Here is a 15,618-nt window from a genome sequence, read left to right on the forward strand (position 1 = left end):
AGACACTTTACAAAATGTGTGATGGTGCACAACGAATAAAATGTCATAATCTCATCATATTTTGCATATAGGCTTAAAACGACGGTAAATATATTTTTTTGTGTTATTGGAATATATTCAAATTAATAGGGCAAAAGCAACATATTATAATGTGGAGTCCTTCATTGGTAGTAAATTAATTAATAATTACGCTACAAAATCTGTAATAAGAGTTATGTAATAGCTGTAATAAACGAAGGGGATTAAAAAAGAAACTTCCGAGTAAATATTCAACCAAAAACATAATTATAGAAATATAACAAAATCAATGGCAACTACCTGACTTAAATACCTAACAAAGCACGCGACATCATTAATAAATACAACATTTTCTTAATTATATTATATTACTGGAACTGACAAATTCAGATTAAGATCATATATGAGTATATGTTTGGTTTAATATTTTAAACACTTACAGTATATTTATGTAAGAAATATTAAACTTATATTACAGAAATATTTATGTAATACAGATGATGAAAATAATTTAGTCCTACTGATCTATAATGCTACGAATATACAGATTTATGATACAATTTATTACAATTACACTAATTTATATAATTTATTGAAGTCTGTCATTGTCACTCAGAAGGCTTAAGTCTAGATCAATTTTTAACTTTTTCTCCTCTGTGAGGTCTCTCTGCAAGGGTTTTTTGTTCTTTTTGGAGGAAAGAAAACGTCTCTGTTTAGTAACATTGGTATTGCCTGGTTGCATTCTGTTACACTCTTCTTCCTAAAACATAAATTCGATACATTTGACAGAATTTTCCGTGGTATACTTTTGTGCTGCTATTACTTGTTTTAAATTTAATTCAATTTAAGTTTTACTACTAAACAATAAATAGTGCTTTAATTAAAACTGGCCATAAAGTGATTGGACTTACCTTAACTGGTATCTGCGCAGTAGTGGCCGCATCCAGGGGGGCTCTTTTTAATCCTCCTGGATGTTTAATCCACCCTCGAATGTTTTCTAGCTACGCCACTGAATGTAACGAAGTTACTTTGTTAAGTTAGACTTCCTTACGTCTTTTTTGGGTCTTTCGATACTCCGTTGTGTTGGTTTATTTGTATGTAGAAAAGATTAATTGCCTGTCATTAATTACGTTGTAAAATCAAGGTTTAATGAAATAAATTTAATTACGATGCATCCTGCAGCATCCAGCTTTAAAAATGGAATATATATGTATGTTGTAGAAAATTACTGAAAGGTGTTTAACTCAGAGTAGAAGCTAAAAACACAGTGGTACATTTTAAGAGGTTTGTCATATTAATTGCCTGCAATTTAATTGTGCTGCATCCAGCAACATCCAGCTTTGAAAATGTAATTTAAATATATGTATGCTAAACTACGGAAAGGGGTTTGTAAATACAGTGATACATTTTAATAGGTTTGCCAGGTACTGAACTAAATTAAATTCAAAGGAGTACAGAGCGAGAACGCGCGGACTGCTCATTCCACTATATAGGCCTATTCCAATACAAGGGCTATCTGTAGTTGGCAGGAGGGGCCCCTCCATCCCCACTCTTTCTCTCCGCCTGGCTTGATCGCCCCATTCTTCCACTGCATGAGGAGCTCGTCTGGCAAAGGACGTAGCCAGGAACAAACTTGTGGGAGGGGGCTAAGATGCAATTGAGGGACCTCCCCCGAAAACATCCAAATTTTAAGAGAGGCAAAATAGTGAATATGTACGTATTTCAATATGTTGTATTGACTATTAAAATTCATAATTGTGGAGGCACTACTTTAGTAGTCTGTGTAGAATTAATAATTGAAACTGATTAGATTTATGTAGCAATGTAATTACAAAAAAACTCTTTTATTGCCTGCAAAACACAGTACATAGGATACAAATCCATTTTAAGAAATGGTAATATGCAAAAATGTTTTTAAAAAAGTGAAATCGTTCCTGACTTCTTAGCTAGCGCATATTGTACTTATTCTATAGAAACTGATATTTTCCCGTAGTGGACAGAGAGTAAGTAAAGTGCAGTCATTCCCCATTTTGTCCCTTAAAACGTTCTTTGCCCATTTCAATATTGAGAACGATTTTCAACAGTACATGTCAATAATACTGAATTATTTAAATAATAATAATCGTTTGCTAAAAAAGTAATTAAAAAATATAAAAATTGGGGGAGGGGTCCAGACCTCTTGGACCACCTCACTGGCTACGTCATTGAGCCAGGCTTAAGACTTGGTTATCAATATCTTATTTCGTGTATCTATTTATAGATCCGGAGGCCGAGTACTTTCTTTAAATTCCGAATAACATTTGAAGACGTCAGGGGAAAAACAAGCTCAGTCACATTTTGCAAACTTTTTCAGGAAATAGATTTTAAAGTTTAAAGTCTAGTTTCTAAGTTAGTTTTAAGGTCAGGTTATTTTTTAAATGCTATTGTTAATATTTAACTCTTTTAATTTCACTATTTAATTGTGTATTTTAAAAAAAAATAAATATTAACATCAACGTTTTTAAAATATTTGGTTAAAGTACAGTTTTTACAGTGAAAAAACAGGCTCAGTCCCGGACTGAGCCTGTTCTTCCCCATCGTACTAAACGAGGATTGAGACTAGGATAGTTAACACAAACCCAAGTCCAAAATAATACAGATATTTATTTTACATATAAAACTTAGCACATTGAAAATATAATTTAATTTGGATTGCTTCATTTAAGACCCTAATTTTATTCATCCAAATGGGGAAGATTGGTGAAGTATTCTTGGGCAGCACTACTACAAAAATATCTTTAAATCTTTCAAGTCATTTGTATTTGGCCTTCTTGATAGGCAGTGGACCTGTAACAAAATAATAAATTGCAATAAGGCCTAGCAAGTTAAAATTGTTTAACAGTTAAATTAGGTTCTTTAAAAATGTTCACTTACCATCATAAGATTTTTCTGGCATTAGAAATTCATTTTCAGCACATACTGTTGAAGAATGGGTTTTTTTTCTTTGGCAGGATTGAACATTTTGTCCCACGCTGCATAGTAAGAACTCCTCAGCATCAAATTTTTGTTCATTACCATTGCCTTCCTTGGAAATTTTAAGCTCCTTTATAGTCCTGGTAGCAAATGGGCATTTTTTCATATATAATGTGTCCAAGAATTTTGTCCACTGTCTACAGAATTGATTGTCAATACTCACAACTTTAAAGGGGAAAAGGGTTCTTTCTAGCATTTTCAAAAACTTCAATCCCAATCTGAAGGAAGTTCTGCCTTAGATTTTGTGTTGACAAGCCCCATATTCTTGTCGCATTCCATGTATGAATGGCCACGCACAGGGAATGTTACTTTGATGGAGTCAAGTTTTCTTTGCTTCATAAACAAGATAATGTAAAAATCTTTATCATTGTGAATTTTTTGTTCTGGCCCGAGCAAGAGTCACAGAATATGTGAAGGTGTCTAATTTTTTCATCCCAGTTGTTCATAGACAAAATTGTGTAGGAAAGAAGAAACATCATCACTCCCTTTTCTTTCCTTCAGTCTCAGGATATAGGTAGTAAAAAATACTTTTCGCACTAGACAACTCATGTATGTTAATAAGCCATACATTGATAACTGCCGCTTGTAGTAGATGTCATTAGTGGTAATATTCGGCAATTGTAAATTCTTACCAAAGTCCATACTTATGGCCTCATGTTCCACTGATTGCTTACATAATTGTTTGGCACGTGTTTTCCTTTTGTAGAACACATCTGCTTTGATTTTGTTGAGTTTTGCTTCATTTTCAAAGAGAAGTTATTTCCTTATTAATGTTAGCAACATCATCGGATTCTCTGTTATTTTTTAATTGTTTCTGTAGCCCTGTAATTTTGGCCGTTTAGTTCATCGCACTTACTGCAAGTGTCAGTTCTGGGGTAGCCAAAAACTGATGTTAAAGTTCACTGCAAAAAACATTGTCTATATGTTTCATATGATACCTTTGCATTTGGATATTTTGTCTGAAACATTGATGCATTTTCGAAACATTCAATTCTTCAGGTAGGTAGGTTTTGTTACTTTTGTGGAGGCTATAGTGCGATGATCTTCCTTTAAATGATTTTATGTGATCACGTATAAGATCTACAGTTTCAATTAGATACTCTATGTGGGCCTATTTAAATGTTTACCTCGTTTTGTCCTTTGGTGATGTGCCAGCAGATTTAAGACTCTTAACCAAGAACTCAACTTTGGCTTTGGAAATTCCGTGAATAGAAATGAATGCCTTCACGACAAATGCTTTCTTCTACTAACATGTTATCTTTCAATACTCGTACTTTATAGGCATAAGATGCTTGATTTTCTCTAGCATTTTCTACTCTAGGCCTTCTACGCTGAACAGGGTATGACAGTTATTAACCCACATAAATAGCTATTTTGTTCAATCATGTGACCTCATAAGATTAAAGTCGGAGAGAATCTTTATTCCGAGATGTCTCATTTACTCGTCTGAAACAGCCACGCAAACACTGACAGTCACTGCCCATTTCATGGCTTTGAATTTTTAGCATTTTACTCACAGCCGACATCCTGCCATATTTTTTCCGTTTTTTTTGAAAGCTGCTCGTTGGTTTGCTTTGTGTTGCCAGCAAGGCATTGCACTTGAGGAATATCGTCCTCTCCACTATCCATGCCAATAACTTAAATATACAAGGCCTAAGCAATATATCTACAGTGTTATCTTGCTACTCACACAACTAATGTTTGGAGGTTATGTTGAATTTGCACTTGTTCTGACACATTCACTAAAAAAATTAGCCTACATCACATTTCCCTCTTTAGCTCAACTACAAACATAAAAAAACATAAGCTTACTATCTTCACTTGCAGAGGAACTTTACAATCATAAACAGAGTGAACATGTTAACAGGATTTAACTTTTAAAACAACACCACCAATCCAATCCAAGAAAGACAAAATAAACAGATCAGCTGATCCCACTCCCACAGTTCTCAGCTGGACTGAGCCTTTTTTTCCCCACAAAAGTAGGACTAAGCTCGTTCTTCCCCAGGACGTGGATTTTTCTTATTCTTATTACTAGGGACTGAGCTTGTTTTTTGCCCAAAATTGATGTATAGATATGTTTAACAATGTTCAATTTTATTATAAATAGAAAAAAAAAACGTATTTTGAAAAAAATGGACTGAGCCTGTTTTTCCCCTGACGTCTTCATTTATATACTACCAAAACGTAAATAGTAATTGAATGTTTTTGTAAAAAGACAGAAGTTGGGGGCAGGATAGTCAGGACATATACCTAACAATAAAAGATAATGATGGTGCTAGTTCTCGCCAAATTTATCCTTCAGCTAACTTTCCAGCTAATGAGATATGGATGAACTATCTAATCTCTCACAGTTCCTTCAAAGTGCTAGATTTATTAATGGCAGACCGCATTAGAAAATCAAGTAAATTATCATTGTGTTCTAAATTAGGAGGCATTTCGATTTATTTTCGTAGGAAAAAACTATTTTATTTTCAGTGAAACTACGTTCTTCAAACCACCAAGATGTGGCATATATACCTAAATGATATAGTTTCTGAGGAATACGCGAACTTAACCTCCAATATACAGCAATGTCTTGGAAATTTTTGTGGTTACCGTGTGTCTGATAATTAATAAAATTAATTAATTAGATTAATATCAGGCACACGATAACCCGTCTCTACTTTCCCCGTCTATAAGGAGCTTTATTTAAAAGGTTCAAGTCAGAATTGTATATTTTGTTACTGGGCAAAGGGTAAATTTCGACGGGTACATGACAACACTTATATATTATCGTCCTTGAAGAATCTGACCACCACACGCTGTTATTTAGTAATAAATAAATTTATTGTTCGCATTGAACACTCACTTCAATATACAATAACGATGACTTTAACTATACTTTCTTAACTTGTAAATCACCCAATATCTTTTTCACTTTCACACATCACTTCCTTTCAAATCTACTAGGTTAGCACAATCAGTTCTGTAGTAATGTTGTGATGTATAATTTATAGTTTATTCGTAAGAGCAGTCCATATGTAAGAACCAAATATAATATAATCATCTTTTACAAATTATATGTAAAACGTAAAACAAATTATATGTGACTTTACGTCACAGTTGTTTACGCGTAGTTTCGTCAGTCTCCGCGCGAATCGTTTCACTTGTGGAATAAAAAAGTATAGATACCTAAGTTTAAAAGTTAACCTCAAAATAAATAGTAGAGTTACATTACAAGAGATATTAAAAACGTATACATTAAAGTTGTACAGTATTAACAGTTAGCTTGTTTATGTCATCTTTTAGAGATATAAAGCAAATTTTAAATTTCAACCAATCTGCAAACGTGACCGTACCCCGCACGACGTTTTGTTTGGTTACGCCATCGTTGTGTAATAATCAAAAAGGCATTGGTCGACAGTTATCTAGAAAATTAAAAGAAAGAGAAACTGGCAAAAAAATAGAAGATTTTAAATGACATGGTCTTAAAGTCGATAACTCAATCGACTTTTAATAATTATTATTTATTGGCAACATCTAGATGAATATTAGCCTACTCAAACATCACAACATAACTCCGAATATTCCTTACTTTTCCAGTCTATGTCGCTTCGTTGGGAGAGCAAGATGAAGTTAATTAAAAATTATTTTAGAAGTAATATGAAATTGTGCACTAGATTGACAATTTTAAGTACCGTATTAATTGAATATCAAAGAGCATAAAGTTCTCATCTAGAAAAGTTAAATTAAATCAAATTCAAACATATTATTCGTCCTTTTTTTATCACGGGTTACTTTTAAAACTTCCATGCAGAGTTTAGTGTGATTTTCTATAAACATTTGTGTCTTTATATAGTTTATAAAACAGCTAGTGGATTGCCTTAACTTGAAAAAATGTCAAATACAGTATTAGTTCTTTTGGTTATGCAATTTTGAACATTTTGAAAATAGCCCTATTGTGAAATTAGGGCAATATAAACGTTTTTAATTTAAAAAATGTACTTAATTAAACTGCAGATATAAAAAGTTACATAAATAAAATTATTTTGGTTTGTCCTCATTCTTCTAATAAACGAGAAGTAAACATCATTTCTATCATTGGTACAAACAACCGCGAATATAATAATAATTATTATTAATTACTTCTGGTTTATTTACAAGCCGATTTGGAAGCAGCATAAAGTACATTTTTTTAATTTACGGAGTTTATTTTTGGAAAAGGGCGGTAGTTTTAGGACTTGTTCCCTCTGGAAAAATTTGTAGCTATATAGATTTTGCCTGACATTTTGCATCATTCAGTAATACAAACAATCAAAACACTACTACGCTTCAAGATCTGCAATCTGATCTCTTCTACAGGTAAATAACTAACCTAAGACCGTAATTACAAATTAGGTTAAAAAAAACAAATCATTCCAGAGCGTTGAGATACTCGTAAGTCAGAAATCAAAACCACCATGTTGTGTATCAACTTCACTAACTCTAAAACATGCACTTAATAATAAAAAAATATAATATTAATTTTTAAAGCTAATATTATAAAGAAGAGTTACCTCGACTAGTGCTCCTTTGGTGTATCGCTGTAGCCCCCTGAAAGAGAAGGAAGCTCCTTAGCACAGTCCGCACCTTTTTATAAACCGACAATAATTGAGTAGCGGTCCCTGATTGCACAATATGTTTTAAAATGTAAAATGTGTGTTTGTTATTATAGTGAGTTTATAATGAACGCTCAAAGAATAATATGTGTTATTAGTTTAAAATGAAGGATTTTAATATTTAAATATTTTATGTTATTAGCTCCACATTACAGGGTTATCTTTATATTAGTATAATGAATAGTCAACTAACACCTTTTATTATTTTATTGCCATAAACATTTTTCGGTATTCAACCATCATCAGTGTACATTAACCTATAAATAAATAATAAACAACTAAATATACACATGTGGACCATTTAAATATATGTTAACTTTATATGACACAGTTGTAATCTTCATTGGTATTATGTATTTAATTTTTTTTTGTTAATTGAATTTGTCTTATTTTTTAATTTTTGAAATTTATAGATAGACAACGCTGTTGGAAAAACCTTTTAAATTTCAAAATTTTCCATCAGTTACCAAACAAGAAATAACACATTTAAACTTATTGAAAACAAAGTAAACCAAAATTATGAAAAATAAAAATTACAAAAACAATCTGGAAGTATACAAAATTAACTGAAGTGACTGTGAAAGCTATTATATTGGACAAACTGGCAGACATTTCAATACAAGGTTTACCATACAACATATACAAGCTTTGAAAACAAATAACATGTCTGCATATAATCAAATTTATCTGAACACTTATTAGTAAACTGGCCATAACTACAAAAATGTTGAAAAGAAAGTGGTAATTTCAGATATCGAAAGGAAAGAAGAAAAATAATATACGAAAGAAGAATTACATATCTGTCTAAATTATAATAAAGATCCTCATAACATTTTATGTTGCAATCTGAAAAATAGGACAAACCCAATTAAAAAAAAAATAAAAATACTAAATGCAGAATACTAATCAAAAGTACAACTGTGCCATATAAATTTAATATCTGTTTAAATGGTGCACATGTTTATATTTAGTTGTTTATTGTTTATTATTTATTTATGGTTAATGTTCAAACTGATGGTGGTTTAATACCGAAACACGTGTGAGGCAATAAAATAATTAAAACAAGTTTTTGTTGACTATTCATTATACTTAAATATTTTACTATTTATTTATATCGCTTGTTTATGTATTTAAGGCGCTTAATTGATAATCTATCTTAAAACATCTTATAATTAGGATTTTATATACGAGTGGTTTGTTGTCATGTCATGTGAATCGATTTCAAACTATGAGTGTACTGCCTTTGCTGAGCCTCCTGTAAATGCAGCAATCTTGATTTTAGATCCGAACATTTGTATGATCTTACATTAAGACATAGAATTGTGTTTTATTATAAGTATATACTTATCGTGCATTAAACATAAAAAGAAACTTATTGTCTTTATATAATATATCCAGCGAGGAGGTCCAAGGGGTTCAAAATTTCCCCCAAATTTTCAATTTTTTTGAATTACTTTTTTAGTAAACGATTATTATTATGTAAATAATTCAGTATTACTGACATGTACTGCTGAAAGATTGTCCTCAACAAAGAAACGGGTCAAGAACATTTTAAGGAACAGAATGGGGCCTTACTCTCTGTCTACTACGGGAAATATCAGCTGTCTAGAACTCCCCCCCTCCACAAGTTTCTTGGCTACGTGCTTGCTTTAGAATGAGATATAACCCACAACGCTAAGCACAAAAATAAGGGCGTGAAAGAGTATGAGGTTAAACGGAGAAAAATACAGCCCAGCCCTTAAGAATACAATAAACATAGCACCAATTTTATGCTTGCGTAGCATAAATTCTGTGAGATGATAATCAGTTCTGTTTTTCAACAATTATACGACGCGACCGTACTAGATCTTGTGCTTATAGTGCTAATCTAACAATATTAAGATAACTAAAAAATTAAATCTACTAGTAATTACGTAATTTTTAGGAATTACAATTTAATATTGGGTATTTTCGTTACAGTTATAGTTTAGTCAATGTAAAATACCTACGATTAATTTGTTAAAAGTTTGCTGCATGGGAAATCAAAAAAGGTCAAGGTCGTTTGTAGGACACTATACTATAGTATATACAATTTGTAGTGTATATATTTTCACTCTCGTTGTTTAATTAGTAATGCAGGTTAAAAACAAAACAGTAATTATATAATTAACTACAGTTAAATACCAAAATAAACGTATACACCTTAAAATAATGTACGTGCTTATATTTTCGTATACAGGGTGTATAAAAGTCACTACCAAAACTTACTGTTTCGATGCAAAACATTAAATGTCTTAAGATGTTTTACATTACTGTACAATTGATACGAATATTCTGTAGGTATTTGATTACGGTGCGTACTAATTGCGCCTACAATCTTTTAATGGCAAAGTGAACTCCAAGTAGAACATTGGAGAAACCGCCAACAATTTGCAGGCTTCACGCTAAACGCCAGTGTTGTTAATAACTTTGTTGTTTAAGAGATCAATTTCATATTACAACTTTATATAATTAAAATAATTCGTAGTCCAGGAGTCGAGAGCCAATTTGTACAATAATAAATTACTAACTAACACTGATACATTCTAAGCTCCCGGCTTCCGAAAGCTCTCAGCCGCTACGAGCTTCATATATCAGCCTCTGGGTGGCTCCAGATCTGTTTTGGGAATCAAAACCATGAGAGCTGTTAGCATCGAGGAACTCTAGGTCTCTGGCAGTTTTCCAACTATGGGAGCTCCAGACCTGTTTTTGGAAGTCCCATTTCTGAGAGTTATCAGAATCTAGGAACACTAGGTCTCTGGCAGTTTTCCAACTATAGGAGCTCCAGACCTGTCTTTGGAAGTCCCATTTCTGAGAGTTGACAGAATCTAGGAACACTAGGTCTTTGGCAGTATTCAAACTATAGGAGCTCCAGACCTGTCTTTGGAAGTCCCATTTCTGAGAGTTATCACAATCTAGGAACACTAGGTCTCTGGCAGTTTTCCAACTATAGGAGCTCCAGACCTGTCTTTGGAAGTCCCATTTCTGAGAGTTATCAGAATCTAGGAACACTAGGTCTCTGGCAGTTTTCCAACTATAGGAGCTCCAGACCTGTCTTTGGAAGTCCCATTTCTGAGAGTTGTCAGAATCTAGGAACACTAGGTCTCTGGCAGTTTTCCAACTATAGGAGCTCCAGACCTGTCTTTGGAAGTCCCATTTCTGAGAGTTATCAGAATCTAGGAACACTAGGTCTCTGGCAGTTTTCCAACTATAGGAGCTCTAGACCTGTTTTTGGAAGTCCCATTTCTGAGAGTTATCAGAATCTAGGAACACTAGGTCTCTGGCAGTTTTCCAACTATAGGAGCTCCAGACCTGTCTTTGGAAGTCCCATTTTCTGAGAGTTGACAGAATCTAGGAACACTAGGTCTTTGGCAGTATTCAAACTATAGGAGCTCCAGACCTGTCTTTGGAAGTCCCATTTCTGAGAGTTATCACAATCTAGGAACACTAGGTCTCTGGCAGTTTTCCAACTATAGGAGCTCCAGACCTGTCTTTGGAAGTCCCATTTCTGAGAGTTATCAGAATCTAGGACTAGGTCTCTGGCAGTTTTCCAACTATAGGAGCTCCAGACCTGTCTTTGGAAGTCCCATTTCTGAGAGTTGTCAGAATCTAGGAACACTAGGTCTCTGGCAGTTTTCCAACTATAGGAGCTCCAGACCTGTCTTTGGAAGTCCCATTTCTGAGAGTTATCAGAATCTAGGAACACTAGGTCTCTGGCAGTTTTCCAACTATAGGAGCTCTAGACTGTTTTTGGAAGTCCCATTTCTGAGAGTTATCAGAATCTAGGAACACTAGGTCTCTGGCAGTTTTTTAGGAGCTCCAGACCTGTCTTTGGAAGTCCCATTTCTGAGAGTTGATAGGAACACAATAGGAGCTCCAGACCTGTCTTTGGAAGTCCCATTTCTGAGAGTTATCACAATCTAGGAACACTAGGTCTCTGGCAGTTTTCCAACTATAGGAGCTCCAGACTTTGGAAGTCCCATTTCTGAGAGTTATCAGGAACACTAGGTCTCTGGCAGTTTTCCAACTATAGGAGCTCCAGACCTGTCTTTGGAAGTCCCATTTCTGAGAGTTGACAGAATCTAGTAACACTAGGTCTTTGGCAGTATTCCAACTATAGGAGCTCCAGACCTGTCTTTGGAAGTCCCATTTCTGAGAGTTATCAGAATCTAGGAACACTAGGTCTCTGGCAGTTTTCCAACTATAGGAGCTCCAGACCTGTCTTTGGAAGTCCCATTTCTGAGAGTTGTCAGAATCTAGGAACACTAGGTCTTTGGCAGTATTCCAACTATAGGAGCTCCAGACCTGTCTTTGGAAGTCCCATTTCTGAGAGTTATCAGAATCTAGGAACACTAGGTCTTTGGCAGTATTCCAACTATGGGAGCTACCGACATATCTTTGGGACTCTCAAACCATGAGGGCTGTTAACATCTAGGAACCCCTGATCTTTTGGCAGTAAACAAACTATGGGAGCTACTGACCTGTCTTTGAGAGTCATATTTTTATTCTCTGTTGTCATTTATAATATTCGACTCATTTATTGCAAACCTTAATAGTAGTCTTATCAATAGGGGCAAAGTGATTGTTTTATAAAGGAAGCGAAGGTGAGGTCGGAAGTACGATTAAGCGCCTATTAGTAGTTTTAATCACTAGGACCAGCAGTGGTTGTTTTCACTGTACAATCGTGTTTTACGATCGTGGCAAAATTGAGGTCGGAAGCACGAGTAAGCGCCTATTAGTAGTTTTCATCACTAGGGGCAACAGTACTTATTTTCGGTGCATAATCGTGTTTTTACGATCGAGGCAAAATTGAGATCGAAAGGACGATAACAATAGTTAATTTCGGTGGACAATCGTGTTTTACGATCAAGGGAAAATTGAGGCCGGAAGTACTACTAAACGCCTAAAGACACTCTTGCTCTCTGTGGTGAACAACGGTTTCAATAATAAGGGAAACAAAATCCGAACTTACACGTTTTATTTTAATTTTATTACATAAGAGCACATAGTAATACTGTCAAGTTTACATATCAATAACAACATTTTTATGCAATGTTTTTCAATATTTTTAGAAACTTTAAAAGATCTGATTAGTTCTTCAGTAAAAGGTGTAGCATCATATCTTACAAAGCAGGTTGTTGTCTTGAATTTTTATAATATTTAATATAAAACACAAGTATCTTTATATTTATTATTAACAATAAAATTAATTAATTTGTTACCATAAAATAGATTTTGTTAAATACATTGCATTTTATTTTAACATGTATTATTATTTGTTTTAATTAAGCATAAAAATAACATTAATGTCTTAAATCCAATACAAATATAGTATTTGTATATTTCTAGTAGAAAAGCTTTCAAATAAAAGTTTCATTTTTTGTAAAAAAGGGTGTAAACAACAACTTATTTTGATTAACAGTATCAATGATAGTTTAATGTTAATATATGGTGTGTTATATTATGTCTGGGTAATTCGGACAAATACCCCACTGTGTGGCAGCCTAAAAACTGCATTATTAGAAAGAGCAGAATTTATTTGACTTACTGTGAAACTTGTCATTATGACAATTGGTTCTTGTTTTCTGCTTCCCAAAAGGAAGCGATGTTGGTGAGAAATACGCTGTTACATCCTCACTGGATATAATGTTGCTTTTCATTTAGGCATTTCTTCGAGGTTTTAAATAAGGCAACGTTACTCTTGTGTATTAAAACTGCAATCCTTTAATAAACTCATGTCACACCATTCAGTTTGAAAAACATAATGCTAACATTAAAATATTTTATTTATATATTTTTTTTCTCATTTAAGCCACAGTGTCAAGTTTACAGCCACAGTTAACAAATTTTTTAATTTTAAACGTGTTCAGAAAAATATTATTATTGGACTCTATCATACTGTATATCACTTTTTTTGGATAGAGTTAAATTCTTAAAAATATCTCATAAAAAAACTCTATTTTTAAGTTTTATAAAAATATGCCTATTGTAATAACACTCTTGAGATTGATAGTCATTGTAATTTATTCAGCATTGAAAAAAATTATGATGTACTACATATTTTATAATTATGTATATATTACATAATTAAGTACCTTTTTTGCACCAAGTTTTTGAATTCCGTGTTTGATTTTCTAACATACAAAAATCTGTATTTTGAATACTTTGTTTATTTGTGTCACTGAGAAAATTATTAATAAAGGACAACTACTTATTAAAAAAATGACAAAAGTCTTTATAAAAATAATATTTATTGACATACTTTACAAAAGAAATATGTACAATATAACAATAATTACATTTTTGTGTTTCTGCAGTGAACATTATATTTTACCAGTGTAATTTTGAAAGTTATCACTAAGATTTAGAGACTAATTGAAAATAGTCTGATATTTTTTTCTTCTGGTTTGTTTTTTGACTTTGCCTGGCTGAGCCGGAACTTGACCCCTGCAGAGTTTCACTGGACTGTTCCGTTCTTACCGACTGCTCACTGGAACCGAAGTCTTTTTTAGAGTCATTGAGATCTGTCCAACTACTGCTGAGTCTTTTCAGACACAATTCCTTGTCACTTTTGATACTCAATGTCTTTGCTTCCAAAGGTTTTGTTTCCTCTGTCGATTCTTCTCTATTTTCAAAATTGTCCAATGCCTTTTCTATCTCTTCTGAACTCAGTTTATGATTGTTGTTGACTTTGACCGCTTGTTTCTCCAATAGGGACTCCTTTTTGCCTTCTGACAGTCTCATTGTTTCTTTTTTTAATTCCACTTCCTCTGCTGTGGTCCAGAACCCTCTGTTTCTTGAAAGCTGGGTGGTTTACCCACTTGAATGGCCCTGAAACTGTAAAAAATAATGGTATTTAAGAGGAGAACGAATAAAAAATTATGATTAATCCTTTACACTCCAACTTTCTGTGAACATTGTTATTTTTCAGGTACATTTCATTTTGAGGTGAAGGTAAACATTTTCCATTAGTGTGCTATGAAAAAGTACTTTTTTCATTTACAAACCCATGATTTATGTTTATTTTAGAAGAGTATTTGTTAACCCTTTGACACTAAATGACACTTTTAGACGCTTTAAAAGTATAAGTAAATAAGATAAGATTATAGCAATAATATTAATACAGTGCAACTTTGTTAAGTTTGACTTTGACTAACCGGAACCTCGGCTGATCCGTCATAATGAAAATCTGGGTTAAATGGAGAATGTTGAAAAAATAAAGATAATATAGAAATAATACAATATTTGTTTATGGTGGAAAAAACACAATATATACATCACAATAAAGTATAATTCAGTATATACAGTTTAATTTTTCTGAGAGAATTTTGTTAATTTGAGTCGTGTTAGCTTTGGATGCCATTTCCGTGCTGTGCAGTTACGCATCCTTTTCAACGTGAGAAGCTCAGCCAGTTTTGTCTCTTCTTGTTGCTCGAAATAAACCGTCAACTCACCCAAATGAGATGCTGCTTCTGCATGGATTATAACTTTTTCAATATTTCTTCATCAGTATCCTCTCTGTTATCAGCATCTTTATCGCATCAAGTCACAATACATGTAATTATTGAGTTGTACAAACAGTTTACTGACAAACATATCTGTCCAATGATCCGCAGTCTGGGCGGATGACAGAAAGCTAATTTTACATTTTTCGCAACTGATCCAGGTTACCCAGAGATCCAACCTAAAAGGGTCCAACTTGCACTGTTGCTGCAGGTGGCTATCACCTAACCTCAAATGCCACTGCCTTTTATTCTTGAATGAATAATGCAACTATATTAAACATTAAAACTACTATAAAAATATGCATAAACATATCAAATGATGTTATACTCTAGAAGCAAACTTTGTTCTGAATAAATCAGTACTAATTTTATTGATATTAGTCAATAAGTGGATGTGTACCATAAGAAAATGTTGAAAACCTTTA

At 33.2% G+C, this 15,618-nt stretch overlaps 1 protein-coding gene across 9 annotated transcripts in view; it reads right to left on the reverse strand.

Moving 5' to 3' along the window:
• Nucleotides 1-15,618, reverse strand: part of LOC124358998 (poly(ADP-ribose) glycohydrolase-like) — a 94,431-nt gene that overhangs the window by 32,052 nt on the left and 46,761 nt on the right. The window contains exon 13 of one of the 9 annotated variants that reach the window (XM_046811326.1): nt 13,921-14,525. The exons of the other annotated variants lie outside the window; for them this stretch is intronic. Within the exon in view, the coding sequence (XP_046667282.1) occupies nt 14,362-14,525 (164 nt within the window). The 3' untranslated portion in view covers nt 13,921-14,361. Of the gene's footprint in view, nt 1-13,920; nt 14,526-15,618 lie in introns of those variants that run through there. 9 annotated transcript variants of the gene reach the window in all.

This window comes from Homalodisca vitripennis, chromosome 4 (assembly GCF_021130785.1).
Source record: "Homalodisca vitripennis isolate AUS2020 chromosome 4, UT_GWSS_2.1, whole genome shotgun sequence".
NCBI classification, from domain to species: domain Eukaryota; kingdom Metazoa; phylum Arthropoda; class Insecta; order Hemiptera; family Cicadellidae; genus Homalodisca; species Homalodisca vitripennis.